The sequence below is a fragment of the Piliocolobus tephrosceles genome, chromosome 15 (genome assembly GCF_002776525.5).
Source record: "Piliocolobus tephrosceles isolate RC106 chromosome 15, ASM277652v3, whole genome shotgun sequence".
Taxonomy (NCBI): Eukaryota; Metazoa; Chordata; class Mammalia; order Primates; family Cercopithecidae; genus Piliocolobus; species Piliocolobus tephrosceles.
In genome coordinates, this window is record NC_045448.1 from 10,966,606 (window position 1) to 10,983,941 (window position 17,336).

Sequence of the window (17,336 nt, forward strand, 5' to 3'; positions counted from 1 at the left end):
GCAGTGGCCTGGCGTGATCTCGGCTCGCTGCAACCTCTGCCCCCTGGGTTCAAGCAATTCTCATGCCTCAGCCACCCAAGGGAGCTGGGATTATAGGCATGCACCATCACGCCTGGCTAATTTTTCTATTTTTAGTAGAAACGGGGGGTTCCTCTTGTTTGCCAGGCTGGTCTTGAACTCCTGGCCTCAAGCAATCTGCCTACCTTGGCCTCCCAAAGTGCTAGGATTACAGGTGTGAGCCACCACAACTGGCCAAAAGTATGGACATTTCTAATGGCTTTGGTACAGTAACAATAATCAAACAAAGGCACATGAAGTGTTGAACCTTAAACTTGCAATAACTCTATTCATGTTAAAAACTAATAGAAAATTATAAATTCAATATACTATAGTTTTTAATAAAAAACTCTTCTGTTCTTAAACATTGTATAATTATCCTTAGTATTGCTTGAGGAATGGAGGTCTGGGGTAAAACAACACTTTTAAAGTTCAGTATTTGTTAAAAAACATCTTTGTTTTTTAACATTTTTTAACATTTTAACATTTGTTAAACTACATCAGAATGAAGGAGTTCTATTCAAACAAAGGAAGGCATAGATGGGTAATACAATGGAAGATGACATCAGCAATATCTATGGAATCACTATCTAGATTATATAAGGAATCCCTGTACATGAACAAGAAACCAATTTAAAAGAGTTAAAAGATATAGGCCAGGTGTGGTGGCTCAAGCCTGTAATCCCAGCACTTTGGGAGGCCGAGACGGGCGGGTCACGAGGTCAGGAGATCAAGACCATCCTGGCTAACACGGTGAAACCCCATCTCTACTAAAAATACCAAAAAAAAAAAAAAAAAAAAAAAAAACTAGCCGGGCAAGGTGGCAGGTGCCTGTAATCCCAGCTACTCGGGAGGCTGAGGCAGGAGAATGGCGTGAACCCGGGGAGGCAGAGCTTGCAGTGAGCTGAGATCCGGCCACTGTACTCCAACCTGGGCGACAGGGCAAGACCCCGTCTCAAAAAAAAAAAACAAAAAAAAAGATATAAACAGGTAATTCACAAAACAGAAATGACTGACAAACATATGAAGAGAGGTTTGCCGTCATTAGTTACAAGATTAACGTAACAGGTCAGGCACAGTGCCTCACATCTTTAATCCCAGCACTTTGGGAGGCTGAGGCAGGAGGATCACTTGAGCCCAGGGGTTTCAGGCTACAGTGAGCTATGATTACACCACTACACTCCAGCCTGGGCAATAGAGGAGACCCTGCCTACAACAACAACAAAAAAGATTAATGTAATTTTTACAAATCTCATTTTTTTCTTGGCTTAGTTCAATAAGATGAACGTAACTGTTTAAAGATACTACTATGTATCAATGGAACTGGTAACCCTTAGAGAACTGAATAATAAGAGTTAGCAAGGATATGGGGAGACAAGATGTCTCATGCACTACTAGTAAGAAGTTACAAACATTCACAGCCATTCTGGAGACTGGGCAATTCTTTTTTTATGTACCCTCTGATATAGCAGTTTCACTTCTATGTTTATACTTAGAGAATCCCTTGTCAGCATATACATGGGACATACATAAAGATGTTCAAGACAGTATTGTTGTCAGCAGGGATTTGGAGGTGACCTAGAAACCAAACATCCAAGGAATAATAAGGTAAATTGATTGACAGATACTACGGAATCCTAAGCAGGAGAAAGAAGCAATGAACTAACTGACATTTATCAGGGAGAGATATAAGAACAATGCTGAGTAATAACAGTAAACAAAAAGACATCTATATCAAGATACCGTTTACACCAGCTAAGAACATACATGGACACTACACTAATAATCTGCAAAAACATATGGTAAACATATACTAGCTATCTATTAGGGAGAGGAAAGATAGAATGAGACAGAAACTGAATGGAGGAAAATATAAAATAAAAGCAAGATGAGGCCTTTGTGTTGACTACTCATGACAATAAACTATGAACAAAGGAGTATAAACTCAACTGTCTGTACCTAAGTTTAAAAACAGTAAACAGTGCTCACTTCGGCAGCACATATACTAAAATTAGAACGATACAGACAAGATGGCCCCTGCATAAGCATAACACGCAAATTCTTGAAGTAGTCTATATTTTTAAAATTTATTAAAAGTAATAACAATAAATAAAAGTAAAAATAGTAAACAAAATTAGGCCATGTTTTATTTTGCCTTATAAAGAGACAATTTAAGTATTTGCTTACATGTTTATACAATTATTCTGTAGGTACCATATTCTATCCTGTTCCCCATATTCCCCTTCTCTACACCTTTCTCTCCTTAACTACCCTTATCCTCCCTAAAAACATGTGATATGATTTATTTCTCTGTACCCCAGCCCCAAAAGTTTTTGGTTTAATGAAAATAGAAATACATTCATGGAAGTACAGCACAAAAACATGTTATACTATGTATAGCAGACATAAGTTTAGCATTCTATTAGGAAATTATTTCATACTTCATTTTCATTAAAAATAATTTGCACTGTTAATCATTTCACACTATATTATATCAAATACCACAAGAGGGAGCTTTAGGCACAATAAAAAAACTCCACCTATTAAACATTGATTAAGGGTTGCAGAACATAATAGACTCTATCAAGAAGACCAAAAACATATAGGGATGTTAAGTTCTAGCTGGGTAGATTAAGATAGACAAAAATGGCCCATAAAGTATAGCACAAATTCTGTCTATGTGAGTAAATCATGGACATTATGACATTAAAGAATGATCAGTCAGGTCAGGATTACCAGAAGGAACCTTAAAGCCAAGGTAAAATCTGAGATGAGCTTAGAAGTTGGAATGCTGATGAAGGTAGAATGATCAATAAAAGTGAATGTCATACAGGTGACATGAATAAGTTAAGAGGTAGAGAGAAAATTATCTTAACTCAAAATAAACATTTGACTAGGTAACTATCAAGAAATAAGATAGCTTTAAGTATATTGGAAAGTTATAAAAAACATACAAAAGATGAAATACAGTTTGTTGTCAACATATATTAACATTTATAAGTCGACTCCTAGGTCCAACAGGGTAATACAAAGGAAACAGAATTCGATCCCTCTCCATCAAGAATTACTTACTGCACACTTACAGAGAAAAGGGCAAGATATATACATTTTACAATCAAAATAAATCAATATCATAATTACAAGGTTAATGCCACTGAACCTACTGATCATAATATGAATTGATCAACAGGCAAAGCATCACAACAGATGATGTTCCCACATTTATTCTGCATGGTTGATGCAGAGGGAGTGAGTAGGAAGTGCTAACATAAATTTCTTTACTTACTTTTACCTCCTCTTTTAAAGAAAAAAATGCAGAAATAACAATGGTGGTGAAAATACCCATTTACCTTAATTTAGATTTTGTGTCCTTCTTCACCTAATTATACACCTGAACCAGTTTTGATTGGTAGCAAATGCTTGTCAACAGTCTATGAGGAAGACAACTAAGTTAGCTAAGTTTTTATTTCTCTTGATAAGTACTCTACAGCTACATAAATGATTACTAAAGGAAATGTTTTAAGGTGGTTAAGGAAATGTTTTAAGTTGGTTATATCTTGTTTGGGTTGCTCTACAGTTATGAAAACTAAATTTACCTTTGTTCAAAACTATGAAGACCTGATTTAAAGTATTTCATTTATTTCTGTCCCTCAAAACACTATCGTTTTTAAAAATTTGCTTACTTACTTCATCCATCTTCATACACGTGCCAAAATCTGCTAATTTTAGATGTCCATGTTTATCCAAGAGCATGTTGTCAGGCTTCACATCTCTGTGTATTAAACCCATGGAGTGTATTGCATCCAGAGCAAGAACAACTTCAGCAGTGTAAAATTTGGCCCATTTTTCAGGCACATCATAATTACTCATAAGGTTTACAAGGTCTCCACCAGGCATGTACTCCATTACCATGTACAGATACCTATCATCTTGAAAGGCATAAAAAAGCTGGAAAACAAAAGGAAAAGGAAAAATTTTTTAAAACCCAAACCAAAAACCATAATCAGAACAAAAATTTAAAAAACTATTATTACTATTGAAAAAGGCAAGCTATTTTACAACCAAAACTAAAATTTATGAGATCTTTTATTTCAGACTTGGGCACATGTAATGGAAAAACAGTATCAGACAAAATTTTTATATGGGTACCTTACGCAAGCATAAATGAATATTTCCCCTCATGGAGAACACAATTACAAGAGAAACTATTTAAATAGAAACATTTTAAAAAAGAAACAAACAGGAACAAGGAACATTAAAGGCTGAAAGAATGACAGAAGAATTCACTACAGTTTAAAGAAAACAGCTTTCTGAACAAACTACTGCACATAACTCACACAGAAAAGAGCTGAGGAGATGGGAGCAATTTAAAAAAATCTAGAGATACTAGATTCAATGGACACAAGAAGAGGGAATAAGCCCCATATCAATGGAAAGAATGAGTCACTGGTAGCCATATTTGGAAGACGCGTAACTCTTCTCTCCCCTTCCCCATCACCTTGTTCATGATAAACAAGAGACATTCAGTGTACTGAGACTACAGCAGTAGCATTGGGACCAGAGAAAGAAGATACCAGTCCAGGTTGCTACCGGCCCCCAAAAAGATAGAGAAACCACAATGTCTGAAGAAAACCTATCTGTACATTCTACCAAACAGTATGTCACACCTCTCCCAGAAACAAGCAATGCAAACACAAGTCGTCCACAGACAAACAGGGAAAAGATAAAACTAAGAATCAATATTTGAGAAAAACCAACATCATGAAATAGAGAAACAGCAATTTGAGAAACAAAAATAATACTCAAGGAAATGTTTAATAGGACAAACTGAAGACAGCTTTAAAAATGTAAAATCGACCAGGCGCAGTAGCTCACATCTGGAATCCCAGCACTTTGAGAGGCCGGGGCAAATGGATCACCTGAGGTCAGGAGTTCGAGACCAGCCTGGCCAACATGGTAAAACCCCATCTCTACTAAAAACTAAAAAAATTAGCCGGGCATGGTGGCAGGCACCTGTAATCCCAGCAACTTGGGAGGCTGGGGCTGGAGAATTGCTTGAACCCGGGAGGCGGAGGCTGCAGTGAGCCGAGATTACACCATTGCACTCCAACCTGGGCAACAAGAACAAAACTCCATCTCAAAAGAAAACAAAAAATATGTAAAATCAATACCCTCAAAAGGGTAACAGATGTCACATCAATTAAACATTTGGCTGATATGAGGACCAAAAAAACCCTGAAGTCTAAGAATTCACTATATGACTGATAGACGAACAGATTACAGTTAGAAAATTGAGAAAATGAATGGTCTCCAAACACAATGAAGGAGTAAGAGATGAAATACAGAGCAATGTCAGAAAAGCACCAACATCTACCTAAAAGCAGTTCTAGAGAGTATACAGACTAGAACAAAGGAATAGTAAACAAAAATTTCTAGAAATGAGTAAAGTTAAAAATCTAAGATCGGCCCGGGCGCAGTGGCTCAAGCCTGTAATCCCAGCACTTTGGGAGGCCGAGGCGGGTGGATCACGAGGTCAGGAGATCGAGACCACCCTGGCTAACATGGTGAAACCCCGTCTCTACTAAAAAAAAAAAAAAAAATACAAAAAACTAGCCGGGCGAGGTGGCGGCGCCTGTAGTTCCAGCTACTCTGAGGCTGAGGCAGGAGAATGGCGTGAACGCAGGAGGCAGAGCTTGCAGTGAGCTGAGATCTGGCCACTGTACTCCAGCCTGGGCGACAGAGGGAGACTCCGTCTCAAAAAAAATAAAAATAAAAAAAATAAAAATCTAAGATCAAGAAAATCTCTAAATGAAACTGAGACTTTATACAGCTAGGGCTAAATTTTCAAAAATTCAAGAGAAAAGTCCTGTTTCCCAAAAATGCCATATATACAAAAACATAAAATCATATTGGCAACAAACCTCTCAGCCAACATACTGAATATAAAAGGCAACATAGCTATATCTTCAGAGTTTTGAGGGAAAATAATTTTGATTCTAGAACATGGCAGACAAGAAAACAAAGGAGATGACAAAATGAAATTTTATAATTGACAGACCATTTTCAAAAAAATTATTCAAGAATATAGTTTGACAAAATGAATAATAGCTGGGCACAGCAGTGGCTCATGCCCATAATCCCAGCACTTTGGGAGGCCAAGGCAGGCAGATCACCTGAGGTCAGGAGTTCGAGATCAGCCTGGCCAACATGGCAAAACCCCCATCTCTACTAAAATTACAAAAATGAGCCAGGCATGTGGTGCAAGCTGTCATCCCAGCTAATCGAGAGGCTGAGGTGGGAGAACTGCTGGAACCCGGGAGGCAGAGGTTGCAGTGAGCCGAGATTGTGCCACCGCACTCCAGCCTGGGCGACAGAGTGAGACTCTGATTGGGGGAGGGGGGAGAATAAATCCAAGTAAGAGGATTATGTGAGACATAATTTTAAAATGGAAGGCATCAGGATGAAGAGAAGGAAGAAATAGGAAAGCATGAAAAGGCTGGTTACCAAACTAAGAAAGTGTGTGTGTGTGTGTGTGTGTGTGTGTGTGTGTATCGGTGTATAATGTGTTTAAATGATTAAAGGAAATATGAAAATAGATGAAGAGACCACCTCATGTACATGGATTGGAAGAATCAGTATTATCAAAATGGCAACTCTCCCCAAATTGATCATTATATTCAATGCAATCTCCACCTCAATCCCAGTGGGTCTTTTTCAAAAACCAACAAGCAGGTCCTAAAATTTATTTGGAAATGCAAACGACTCAGAAAAGCCAAAACAATCTGGAACCAGAACAAAGCAGGAGGACTTACATTTCCCAATTTCAAAACTTACTACAAAATTACAATAATCAAGACAATACTAGCCAGGCACAGTGGCTCATGCCGGTAATCCCAACACTTGAGGAGGCCTAAGAGGGAGGATGACTTGAGGCCAGGAATTCAAGACCAGCCTGGGCATCAAAGTAAGACTATGTCTCCACACAAATTTTAAAAATTAGCCAGGAATGGTGGTACACCTGTAGTCCCAGCTACTTGGGAGGCTGAGGTGGGAGGATCGCTTGAGCCCAGGATTTTGACGTTTACAGTGAGTTACAATTGCATCACTGTAATCCAGTCTGTGCAACAAAGTGAGATATGAGTACTGGCATGTGAAAAGATATATAGATTAACTGAACACAATTATACAGAACTGAGAATCTAGAAATAAATCCTTGTATTTATGATCAATAAATTTTTTTGACAGAAGTGCCAGGGCAATTTAATGAGGGAAAAAATAATTTTTTTAAAAAAAAGTTTGAACAACTAGATAGCTACAGTCAAAAAGATAAATATTTTTAGACCCTTACTTTACGCCATAGTGAAAAATTAACTCAAAATGAATTATAGGCCTAAATTTAAGAGTTAAAACTACAAAAATCTTTAAAAAACACAGGAGAATATCTTCATGAACCCAGATTAGGCAAAGGTTTCTTAGATATAACACCAAAAAATGCAACTGACAAAATAAAAAACTGATACATAGTATTTCATCAAAATAAAAACTTTCTGGCTTGAAAGATACTATTAATAAAATGAGAATATGAACCACAGGTTGGGAGGAAATATTTACAAGTGATATATATAGCATTGGTCCTTAGGGAAATGCACACTAAAACCACAATGACATGCCACTTAACACCCATCAGAATAGTTACACTAAAAAAGACAGAAAATAGTTAAAAGTTGATGAGAATGCAAAATGGCACAAGCACTTTGGAAGCCAGTCTGATAATTTCTTACAAAGTTAAACATAAATGTAGCAAACAATCAAGGATTGCACGCCTACGCATCTACCTAAAAGAAATTAAATATATCCACCAAAGACTAATGGCAAATATTCATATCTGCATTATTCACTATTCACAATAGCCAAAAAGTGGAAGCAATTCAAATGTTCATTAACCGGTAAATGAACAAACAACATGGAGTACATCTCTATACCATTTCCACCCCAACTGGGTGTTCTGCAATGCAATTCTGACATTAACCATCAAGTCTTGGCATGAGATCCCACAAGTGAAAAGCTCAGTCTTCCACAAAATTTCCCTCACTTCAGAAATCAGCTGCACTTTGGGGATCCCCAGGTTCCCTACATTTTGGACTTACTGGCTGCAAATTCAGGGGTTCCCACAACCTCCTTAGGCTTAACAATTTACTACGATGACTCATAGAACTGTCAGCATAATGCTATATTTATGATTACAGTTTTATTATAAAGGATACACACAGGACAAAGTCTGGAAGAGATTATGGAGCTTCTGCACCCTTTCTGTGTGGAATAAAAATGTATCACTCTCCTGGCACCAGAACATCAATGTGCTCACCAGTCAGGAAGCTCCACTGAGTGTCAGTATCCAGAGTTTTTATGAGGGCCCCATTACACAGACATGATTAATCAAATCACTGGCTGAATGATTAAACTCAATCTCTAATCCCCCCACCCCCCACCCCTCCGCCCCGGACATCTTTTTCCTCTCCCGGGAGGTCTGGCAGCTAAAAGCCTTAGTCTTCTAATCATGTGTTTGGTCTTTTGTAGTGGTCAGCCCTCATCCTGAAGCTATCAGGAGGCCAGCTGAATCACCTCACTGGTGTAACAAAGACACTCCTATCACTCAGGAAATTCCAGGGCTTTTGAAGCTCTGTGCCAAAAATGGCGACAAAGACTAGCTATATTATTTATTATACCACGCCATACAATGGAATACTATTAAGCACTAAAAAGGAATGAATTAATAACAAATGTTACAACATGGATGAACCTTAAAAACAGTATGCTAAGGGAAAAGTACCAGATGCAAAAGACAACATATTGTATGATTCCATTTATAAGACCTGTCTAGAAAAAGCAAATCTATAGGGACAGAAAGCATATTAATGGTTGCCTGGGGCTTAGAGGGTGATAGGAAACGTGAGTGAAGGGTACAAGTAACCACTTTGGGATGGTGGAAATGCTCTAAAATCAGATGGCAGTGGTGGTTCCGCAATGCTATAAATTTCCTAAAACTCACTAAAGCATACACTTCACATAGGTGAATTTTATGCTATGCATATTATACCTCAATAAAGTTGTATTATAAAGTTGTCTTACAAAGGTATAAAAAGTTGCATACCTCAATAAAGTTGTATAGTTATTATACTTCAATAAAATTAATTTTGGAAACTTAAATGTGCATGTTAAAATGGTAAACAAAGCCACTAGAACAGAAGAGAGACAGTGTATATATTTTCCATCAGAGTAAAGGCAACTCTAAATTTACCACAGCTTAAAAATAAACTTTCAAAGAATCAAGTTAATCCACAAATAATAATGTAGTTTTATTTGTAAGACAGAAAAACTGGAAAAAACCTGAATGTCCATTAACAGATGAATAGATAAATTGTTACATATCCCTACAAGGATATATGTAATAAAAAGTAATAAAAAGGAATGAAACATTGATATACATCATGGATGAATCTCAAAACAATTTTGTGGAGTCAAATAAGCCAAACAGAATCCCTTTAACGGGATTGAAGTTAGACTAGATACTGTAGAAGATCCATGAACTTAAGGACATAGCAAAAAAACTTTTTACAAAATGAAGCATGCAAAGAAAAAAAGACTGGTGGAAAAAAAGTATCAGTTACCTATGGGACAACATCAAGTAGATTACACATGTGTAACTGAAGTCTGAGAAAGGGGATTGGGGCTTAGGGGACAGGAATTGAGATAGAAAAAACATTTAAAGAAATAATGGCCAAACTACCTCCAAGTCTGATGAACTCTATAAACTCGTAATTCTAAGAAACTCCAATAAATACCAAGCAAGGTAAGCGAAGCTAATTAAAGTGCTGTGTTACTGGTGGCAAGAATAGATAAATGATGCAGTGAGATAGAGAACCCCAAAACAGATCTATTCACCGATGGATAAATGAATGACAACATAAGCAGTTAACATACACCAGTGGGGAACAGAAAGTTTTGTCAATATGTAATGTTGGAACAACTGAATATCCATATGGAAACAAAATTGAATCCTAAAATAACACTCTTTAAAAAATCCATTCTGGGCTTATCTTAGGTGCTATGGTCTGAATGTTTTGTGTTCCCATAAAATTCGTATGAAATCTTAATGATGGTGTAACACCATCATCCTAAGGTGATGGTATTAGGAGAAGGGGCTTCTGGGGAAATGTGTAGGTCATGGAGGCCACTTGAGTCACCTTGTTTGCATAACAAGAAGTCAGCCCTCATAAATGGGTTTAGTGCCCTTGTAAAATAGGCCCAAAGGAGCTCATTCACCCCCTTCTACCATGTGAGGACACAGGGACAAGGCGCCATATATGACAACGGGGATTCTCACCAGACAACAAATCTGCCAGCACCTTCATCTTGGACTTCCCAGCATCTAGAACTTTGGGAAATAAAGTTCTGCTGTTTATAAGCTACTTGGTTTATGGTATTTTGTTATAGCAGCCCTAACGGACTATGATAGGACAGATTAACAGGGAAAAAATAAAAGTCAGAAAGGTAATATAGCAGAATATCTTCATGATCTTAAGGTAGGGACAAACTTTAATGAACACAAAAGGCCATTAATCATAAAAGTTTGATTAAACTTTTACTGCATTAAAATCATGAATTACTATTCATCAAAACAAACCATAAAAGGAGTCAGAAGTCAAGCCACACAGAGGGTAGAAGAGGTGAGGAAGCAAAAGAGGACTATTCACGTGTGAGGAAGGGTGCCATGGGATACCAAAGCCCAAGTGAGACAGAGTAGGGATGGGACTCTGCCCGTTCCTTGACCTTCCTTCCAGCTAATGGCAGGAACTTGAGGAAACTAAGATAAGCAGAATCCCACCCTAAATCTTATCAAGTTGCCATACCCACTGAAGTATGATCTTGAAGAAATTAAAAAACACAGAGTCCCACCTTAAATCTTACTCAAGGTAGTTAATCCTATCGCCCATATGCACATAAGACCAGAAGAATGGCTAATCTCCACCCCTTGTCTCCTTATAATACTAAACTCCCCACCCAGGGAGGAGCTTATTCACCATTTTGTTATCATGCCATGTGTGTACTACCATGATTTCTCACTGCACCTGCACACGTTGTGCTCCACCCTGCATATGTAATGACATTCAAATATCTCATGCTTATTTATGTCATCATGGTTCTTAAAACAACAAAAAGACATGTCCAAAAAGAGTCAGCTGGAGAACTCTCGCTCCAGTGCTGTCTCCCTGGTGCTCCAGCATCAGCCATGAATAAAGCCTTGTCTGGGACACTTTCTTGCCTCATTTCATTTTCTAGTGCCTGGGAGCCTAGGAACCTGTGGTTGGTAACAAAAACAGGGTCCAAAGGACATCCAGGCAAACGGGCAGCCTAGTGGGGGATATTACAGCTAAAAAGGATGATAAGTCAAGGGAAGACTGAGGAAATATTCAAAACTGTAAGAAAATAAATGTGATGTGGTTTGAAACTGGATCCTCCTGCTATAAAAGACATTACTGGGAAACTGGTGAAAACCTGATTGGGATCTGAATATTAATGAAATGTATCAATGTTAATTTCCTCATTTTGAAGCAGCATTTTTGGTCGAAATGTAAGCGCAAAGGAAATAGCCATATTTTGAAATCTATTTAAACTTTCCAATCAAGGAGATTCTTCCACCTAACCTTCAATTAGAAATGATTAACCTGTAACTATCAAAAAAAGAATTTTTAAATTTTCTGAAAATGCCTTCTCCAAGTGATAAATAAATGCTTGAGGTCAACATTAACAGTCATAAATAATGTATGTACTCCTGATACGACAGCATGAAAATGGCACTTTAACTCTGCAGTCTTTCTCCCAAAAACCCATAACCCTAGTCTAATTAGGAAGAAAAACATCAGACAAATTCCTACAGAGGAGCATCCACATCCTACAGTATAATTCATGTACTCCTCAAAACTGTCAACATCATCAAAAACAAGGAAAGTATGAGAAACTGTCACAGCCAAGAAGAGCCTAGGAAGACACGATAACTAAATGTAATGTGGTATTCTGGATGGGATCCTGAAACAGACAAAGAACATTAGATAAAAATTTTAAAAATCTAAATAAAGACTTTAGTTTAATGTATCAATACTGGTTCATTCATACATTTGTAATAACAGGGAAAACTGTATTGGGAATAGACAGGAACTCTATACTGTCTGCTCAATTTTTCTATAAACCTAAAACTTTAAAAAACAATCATATGTTAGTGGATAATAATAGTATGTGGCAATACCTAGCTGTGTGAAAGGGCATTTTCAAAGACGAATATGTAAAATATTTTTACACACCAGCATTAACAGATGAGTATTTGTACTTAATTTTGATGATAGGAAACACTAACTGTGGACCCCAGTTGAGCAAACATCCAGAAAAGAATTTCATTCTTGTCATTAGTAGATCTGTATTTTTAAAACTGTATTATTATCTCCTAAATTTCATCAATAAAAACTGTGTAGAAATTTGTTTTCTCATTATATGAATACTTACACAGTATCTTCAACTTTGCCTCTTAGGTTGCAAAGCCTAAATATTTACCATCTGGCCCTTTACCAAAAAATGTTTGCAATTCCTAGCATAACTGAAATGAGATTGGCCATGGTTGGTAATTGTTGAAGTTGGGTGAACTGTACATGGGGATTCAATATACTTTTTTTTTTTTTCTACTTTGGGATAAATTTATCGTCATACATTTTTAAAATGGAAAAATGTATCATTAGGCTGGGTGCAGTGGCTCATGTCTATAATCCCAGTGCTTTGGTAAGCAGAGATGGGAGGAATGCTTGAGGCCAGGAGTTCGAGATCAGCCTGGGCAACATAGTGAGACCCCGGTCTTCACCAAAAATGAGCCAGGGCATGGTGGTACATGCTTGCAGTACCGCTACTTGGGAAACTGAGCTGAGAGGATTGTTTGTGCCTAGGAATTTGAGGGTTCAGTGAGCCATGACCTTGCCACTGTACTAAATACGGCCTGGGCAACAGAGTGAGACCCTGCCTCTAGGAAAAAAAAAAAAGAATTTTTTTTTTTCTTGAAAGTTTTGCAAGCAAGTTCATTCAAGCCTCATGAAATCAATAGTTTACATTTTATATAAACTATACCAAAGCACAGAAAAAAGTAGTATGCTCTCCTATAATGTCTATTACAATAGTCTTACTGTAATAAGAAAAGCAAGATCTCATGTTTAAATAATTAAAGATCAAGTCTCATTATGCACATAGATGCAAAACTACTTAACAAATTAGTAAATCAAATTCAGTATCTCACTTTAAAAAATCACATTATTGCAAATAGCATTTACTTTAAATTTTACACTTTGAAATCTTTTTCATGCCGGGCGCAGTGGCTCAAGCCTGTAATCCCAGCACTTTGGGAGGCCGAGACGGGAGGATCACTAGGTCAGGAGATCGAGACCATCCTGGCTAACACGGTGGAACCCCGTCTCTACTAAAAACTACAAAAAACTAGCCGGGCGAGGTGGCGGCGCTTATAGTCCCAGCTACCCGGGAGGCTGAGGCAGGAGAATGGCGTGAACCTGGGAGGCGGAGCTTGCAGTGAGCTGAGATCTGGCCACTGCACTCCAGCCTGGGTGACAGAGCGAGACTCTGTCTCAAAAAAAAAAAAGAAAAAGAAAAAAGAAATCTTTTTCAATGTACTATAAAAGATTACAATATTTCATTTGCTTACTAATTTATATTCCATATACATTAGCAATGAAATTCATATTCCTTATACATTGCTTGATGTATAAAAATATAAATTATTATAAATTATACATTATATATAAAATTATATTATGAATTTATAAAAATATAAATATTTTTAGGCTTAATGTATAAGGAATATAAATTATTAACAAGCATATGAAAGATGCTGAATCTCGTAATCAAGGAAGCACAATTTAACACAGTTAACACCTTATTTCTCAAGCATGTAACTAGCAAAAATTTAAAAGTTAACAATATCAAGTATTTGCTAAAACTGTGGTGAAAGAGAACATCTATTGTACAAAGATAATATAAACTTATAAAGAAAAATTTTTTAACAAGGCAATCTGGTGCTACCAATCAAAAAGTCAAATGTGCATACCATCTGACCTAGCAAGCCCAATGCTAGGAATCTATTCTAAAGAAAATCTCACACATGTATAAAAGACAGACCTACAAGCACAGTTAATTACATATCAAGAGCACAAATGTTTAAGATAGGTCTGGAGCACCTATATCACTTTGCAAGCAAGCTATTAAAGACTATTAAGGCTTCATTAAAGGTTTCATAAACCAACCTCATTCTGATCCCACTAGTCAAAGGTACCACAATTTGAGCATCAATAAGATATTCAAAGGACTGAAACATATCAAACAGGTTTCAAGTCCATGAGTTCAAACGGATTCTCCCCCAAAACTGGTCACCCTTATTTTGAAAACTGGTAAATACAATAAAAGCATAAAGTATTTATCCTGTCCTTCCAGTATGAACTGCACCCTGAGTAACTAACAAGTAAACAGAGAAATATTTTTCTTCACAGAAGTATTCCAGTCACTATAACCAAGGAGGAACGACTGACTTGAAGTATCATTTTACAAACCTTAATAAATGATATATCAAGACACTGAGCACAAATACCTGGTAACACACCAGATAACCAGACATTAGTCTTCTTATAGGTGGCCTATGAACCTGGTCTATGAAGTAGTCCTGCACCATCCCCTTCCAAAGTGAAACCTGAATCTGATCAAGCCTCTATATCTAACAACCAATTTACAAAAATACAAGTGAGAGAGAAACGTGTTAAACTACACCATAAGAAGAGATCAGCAAAACCCAGGTTTCTTCAACCTGGGGACAAAAGTAAATGAAAGAAGAGGGTTGAGACATTTAAAAGATATACCTGAACTTAAATTTTTTTAAATGCCAAAACTAAACTAAGGTGTTTAGGGGTACACATCTGGGTGATAAAACTACAAAGCAAAGCAAGAAAGCATTTGCCATAAAAATAAGAACCCTAGAAAAACACAGCAAACTGGATAGATAAATGGCTTTAAAAAGACAAAGTCCTCTCTACCCGCAAAAAAATAAAAGTTTTTAAAATATGTCAATATTTATCTACTGAATTCAGAAATCATCCTAAGAATATATTTCCAAGAAATACAGATAGGTCCAAGATTTGACCTATTACTGTGGCTAATTTATATTAACAAAAATGAAAAGAGCTATTTCTAACAAAAGTATAGTAACTATGGGGGCATTAGTACAATTAAATATTGAATAGTCATTTAAAAATAAGAGCTGAGATTTGGAAAACGGAAATAATCCAATGAAATTAATTATAGGCATATTCGATGACTCACTGATTTCACTGCAATGTAGATCTCTAAAAGAAATGTGTGAACATATGTACCAAAATCCTTATGAAAGAATACTCAAAACAGCACTATTCATTATAGTCAAAAAGGAGAAACAATACAAATGTCCATTAAGTGATGAATGAACAAAGTGTGGTAAAACCATGTAACAGAGTATTATTTAACCATAATAAGAAATTAAGTGTTGATACACGCTGCAACATGAATGAATGAATGTTAAAACATTAGGCTAGGTGAAAGATGTCACAAAAGACATACATACATGTTGTGTGACCTGATTTATCGGAAGCTTTCAGAATAGGTAAATCCATAACGACATAAAATAGACTAGTAGTTGACAGGGGCAGGGGAGAGGCGGAATTGGGGAATAAATGCTAACTGGTCCAGGGCTTCTTTGGAGGGTGAAAAAAATGTCCTAAAATTAGGTAGTAGTGATGGTTGTACAATTCTGTGAAAATATTCAAAATCATTGAATAAAACAATAAATAAGTCAGTCACTTTCACAAGTTTTCCTAAAAAGTAAAACATTTTATACACATAAATATAACGGTGCATGGAATGTTGTTCTTTACCAAGAGAGATAAGCATATAAAGGCCACAATTATAATCGGATTTACTTCTTCAATTGTACCATGTTTCACTATTGGTTTGCTTCCTCAGATTCAGTATCCCAATTACCTCAATAATTAGCAGATTTTCTTCTATCTCAATTAATTCTTTATAAAGGTTCACACAGCAGATTTAAAGATCAAAGAGTATCAATTTATGAAATAACTAGAAATGGCAAAAGCTAAAAGTGAAACAAATGCTTTATTGCAATCATTCTTTAATCAGATAAATTATCATGGTATATAGGCCAGGCACAGTGGCTCATGCCTGTAATCCCAGCACTTCGGGAGGTCAAGGCAGGTGGATCACCTAGGGTGAGGAGCTCAAGACCAGCCTGGCCAACATGGTGAGACCCCATCTCTCTACTAAAAATACAAAAATTAGCCAGGCGTGGTAGTGAGGACCCGTAATCCCAGCTACTCGGGAGGCTGAGGCAGGAGAATCGCTTGAATCCAGGAAGCGGAGGTTGCAATGAGCAGAGATCATGACAATGCACTCCAGTCTGGGTGACAGAGGGAGACTCCATCTCAAGAGAAAATAAAAATATCATGGTATAGAATTTACCATAAAAATTTTAGTTTTGCTGTACATATCAGAATTTCTATTCACTGCCTACAATTTTAAAAAACAGCGGGGGAGGGAGCAGCAGTGAGGATCAACCTTATGAAAAAGTAACAGTAATGAGCTTCTAAACAACATGGTCAAAAGTGGGTTTTTTTGGGGGAGGTAGGGGTGGGGATCTGAACTGCCTTCCACAAGCAAGGTATCAAACTCCCAGATCATTTAAGCATTCTGAACAAGAACTGGTATATACCTAATCTTACTCATGATACTTGTTCAAAAATGCTTGCAGATTTAGTTACTAGCATAAAAAATTTTTTTAGAGAAGCAAAGCTAGAGAGAAATATAATAGTAAAGAAGGCAAAGGCCAGGTGCGGAGGCTCACGTCTGTAATCCCAGCACTTTGGGAGGCTAAGGCAGGCAGATCATTTGAGGTCTGCAGTTCGAGACCAGTCTGGCCAACACGGCGAAACCCCATGTCTACTAAAAATGCAAAAATTAGCAGGGCATAGTGGCAGGTGCCTGTAGTCTCAGCTATTCGAGAGACTGAGGCAGGAGAACAGCTTGAACCTGGGAAGCAAAGGATGCAGTGGACAGAGATTGCAACACTGCACTCCAGTCTGGGCAACAGAGCAAGACTTCATCTCAAAAAAAAAAAAAAAAAAAAAGAATGAAGG

The 17,336-nt window shown here is 37.1% G+C and overlaps 1 protein-coding gene and 1 pseudogene across 1 annotated transcript in view; one reads left to right on the forward strand and one right to left on the reverse strand.

Annotated features, from left to right (window-relative positions):
• Positions 1-17,336, reverse strand: part of ROCK2 (Rho associated coiled-coil containing protein kinase 2) — a 172,029-nt gene that overhangs the window by 54,577 nt on the left and 100,116 nt on the right. The window contains exon 5 of the mRNA XM_026454699.1: positions 3,745-4,005. Within this exon, the coding sequence (XP_026310484.1) occupies positions 3,745-4,005 (261 nt within the window). The remainder of the gene's footprint in view (positions 1-3,744; positions 4,006-17,336) is intronic.
• Positions 2,039-2,139, forward strand: LOC111532381 (annotated as a pseudogene).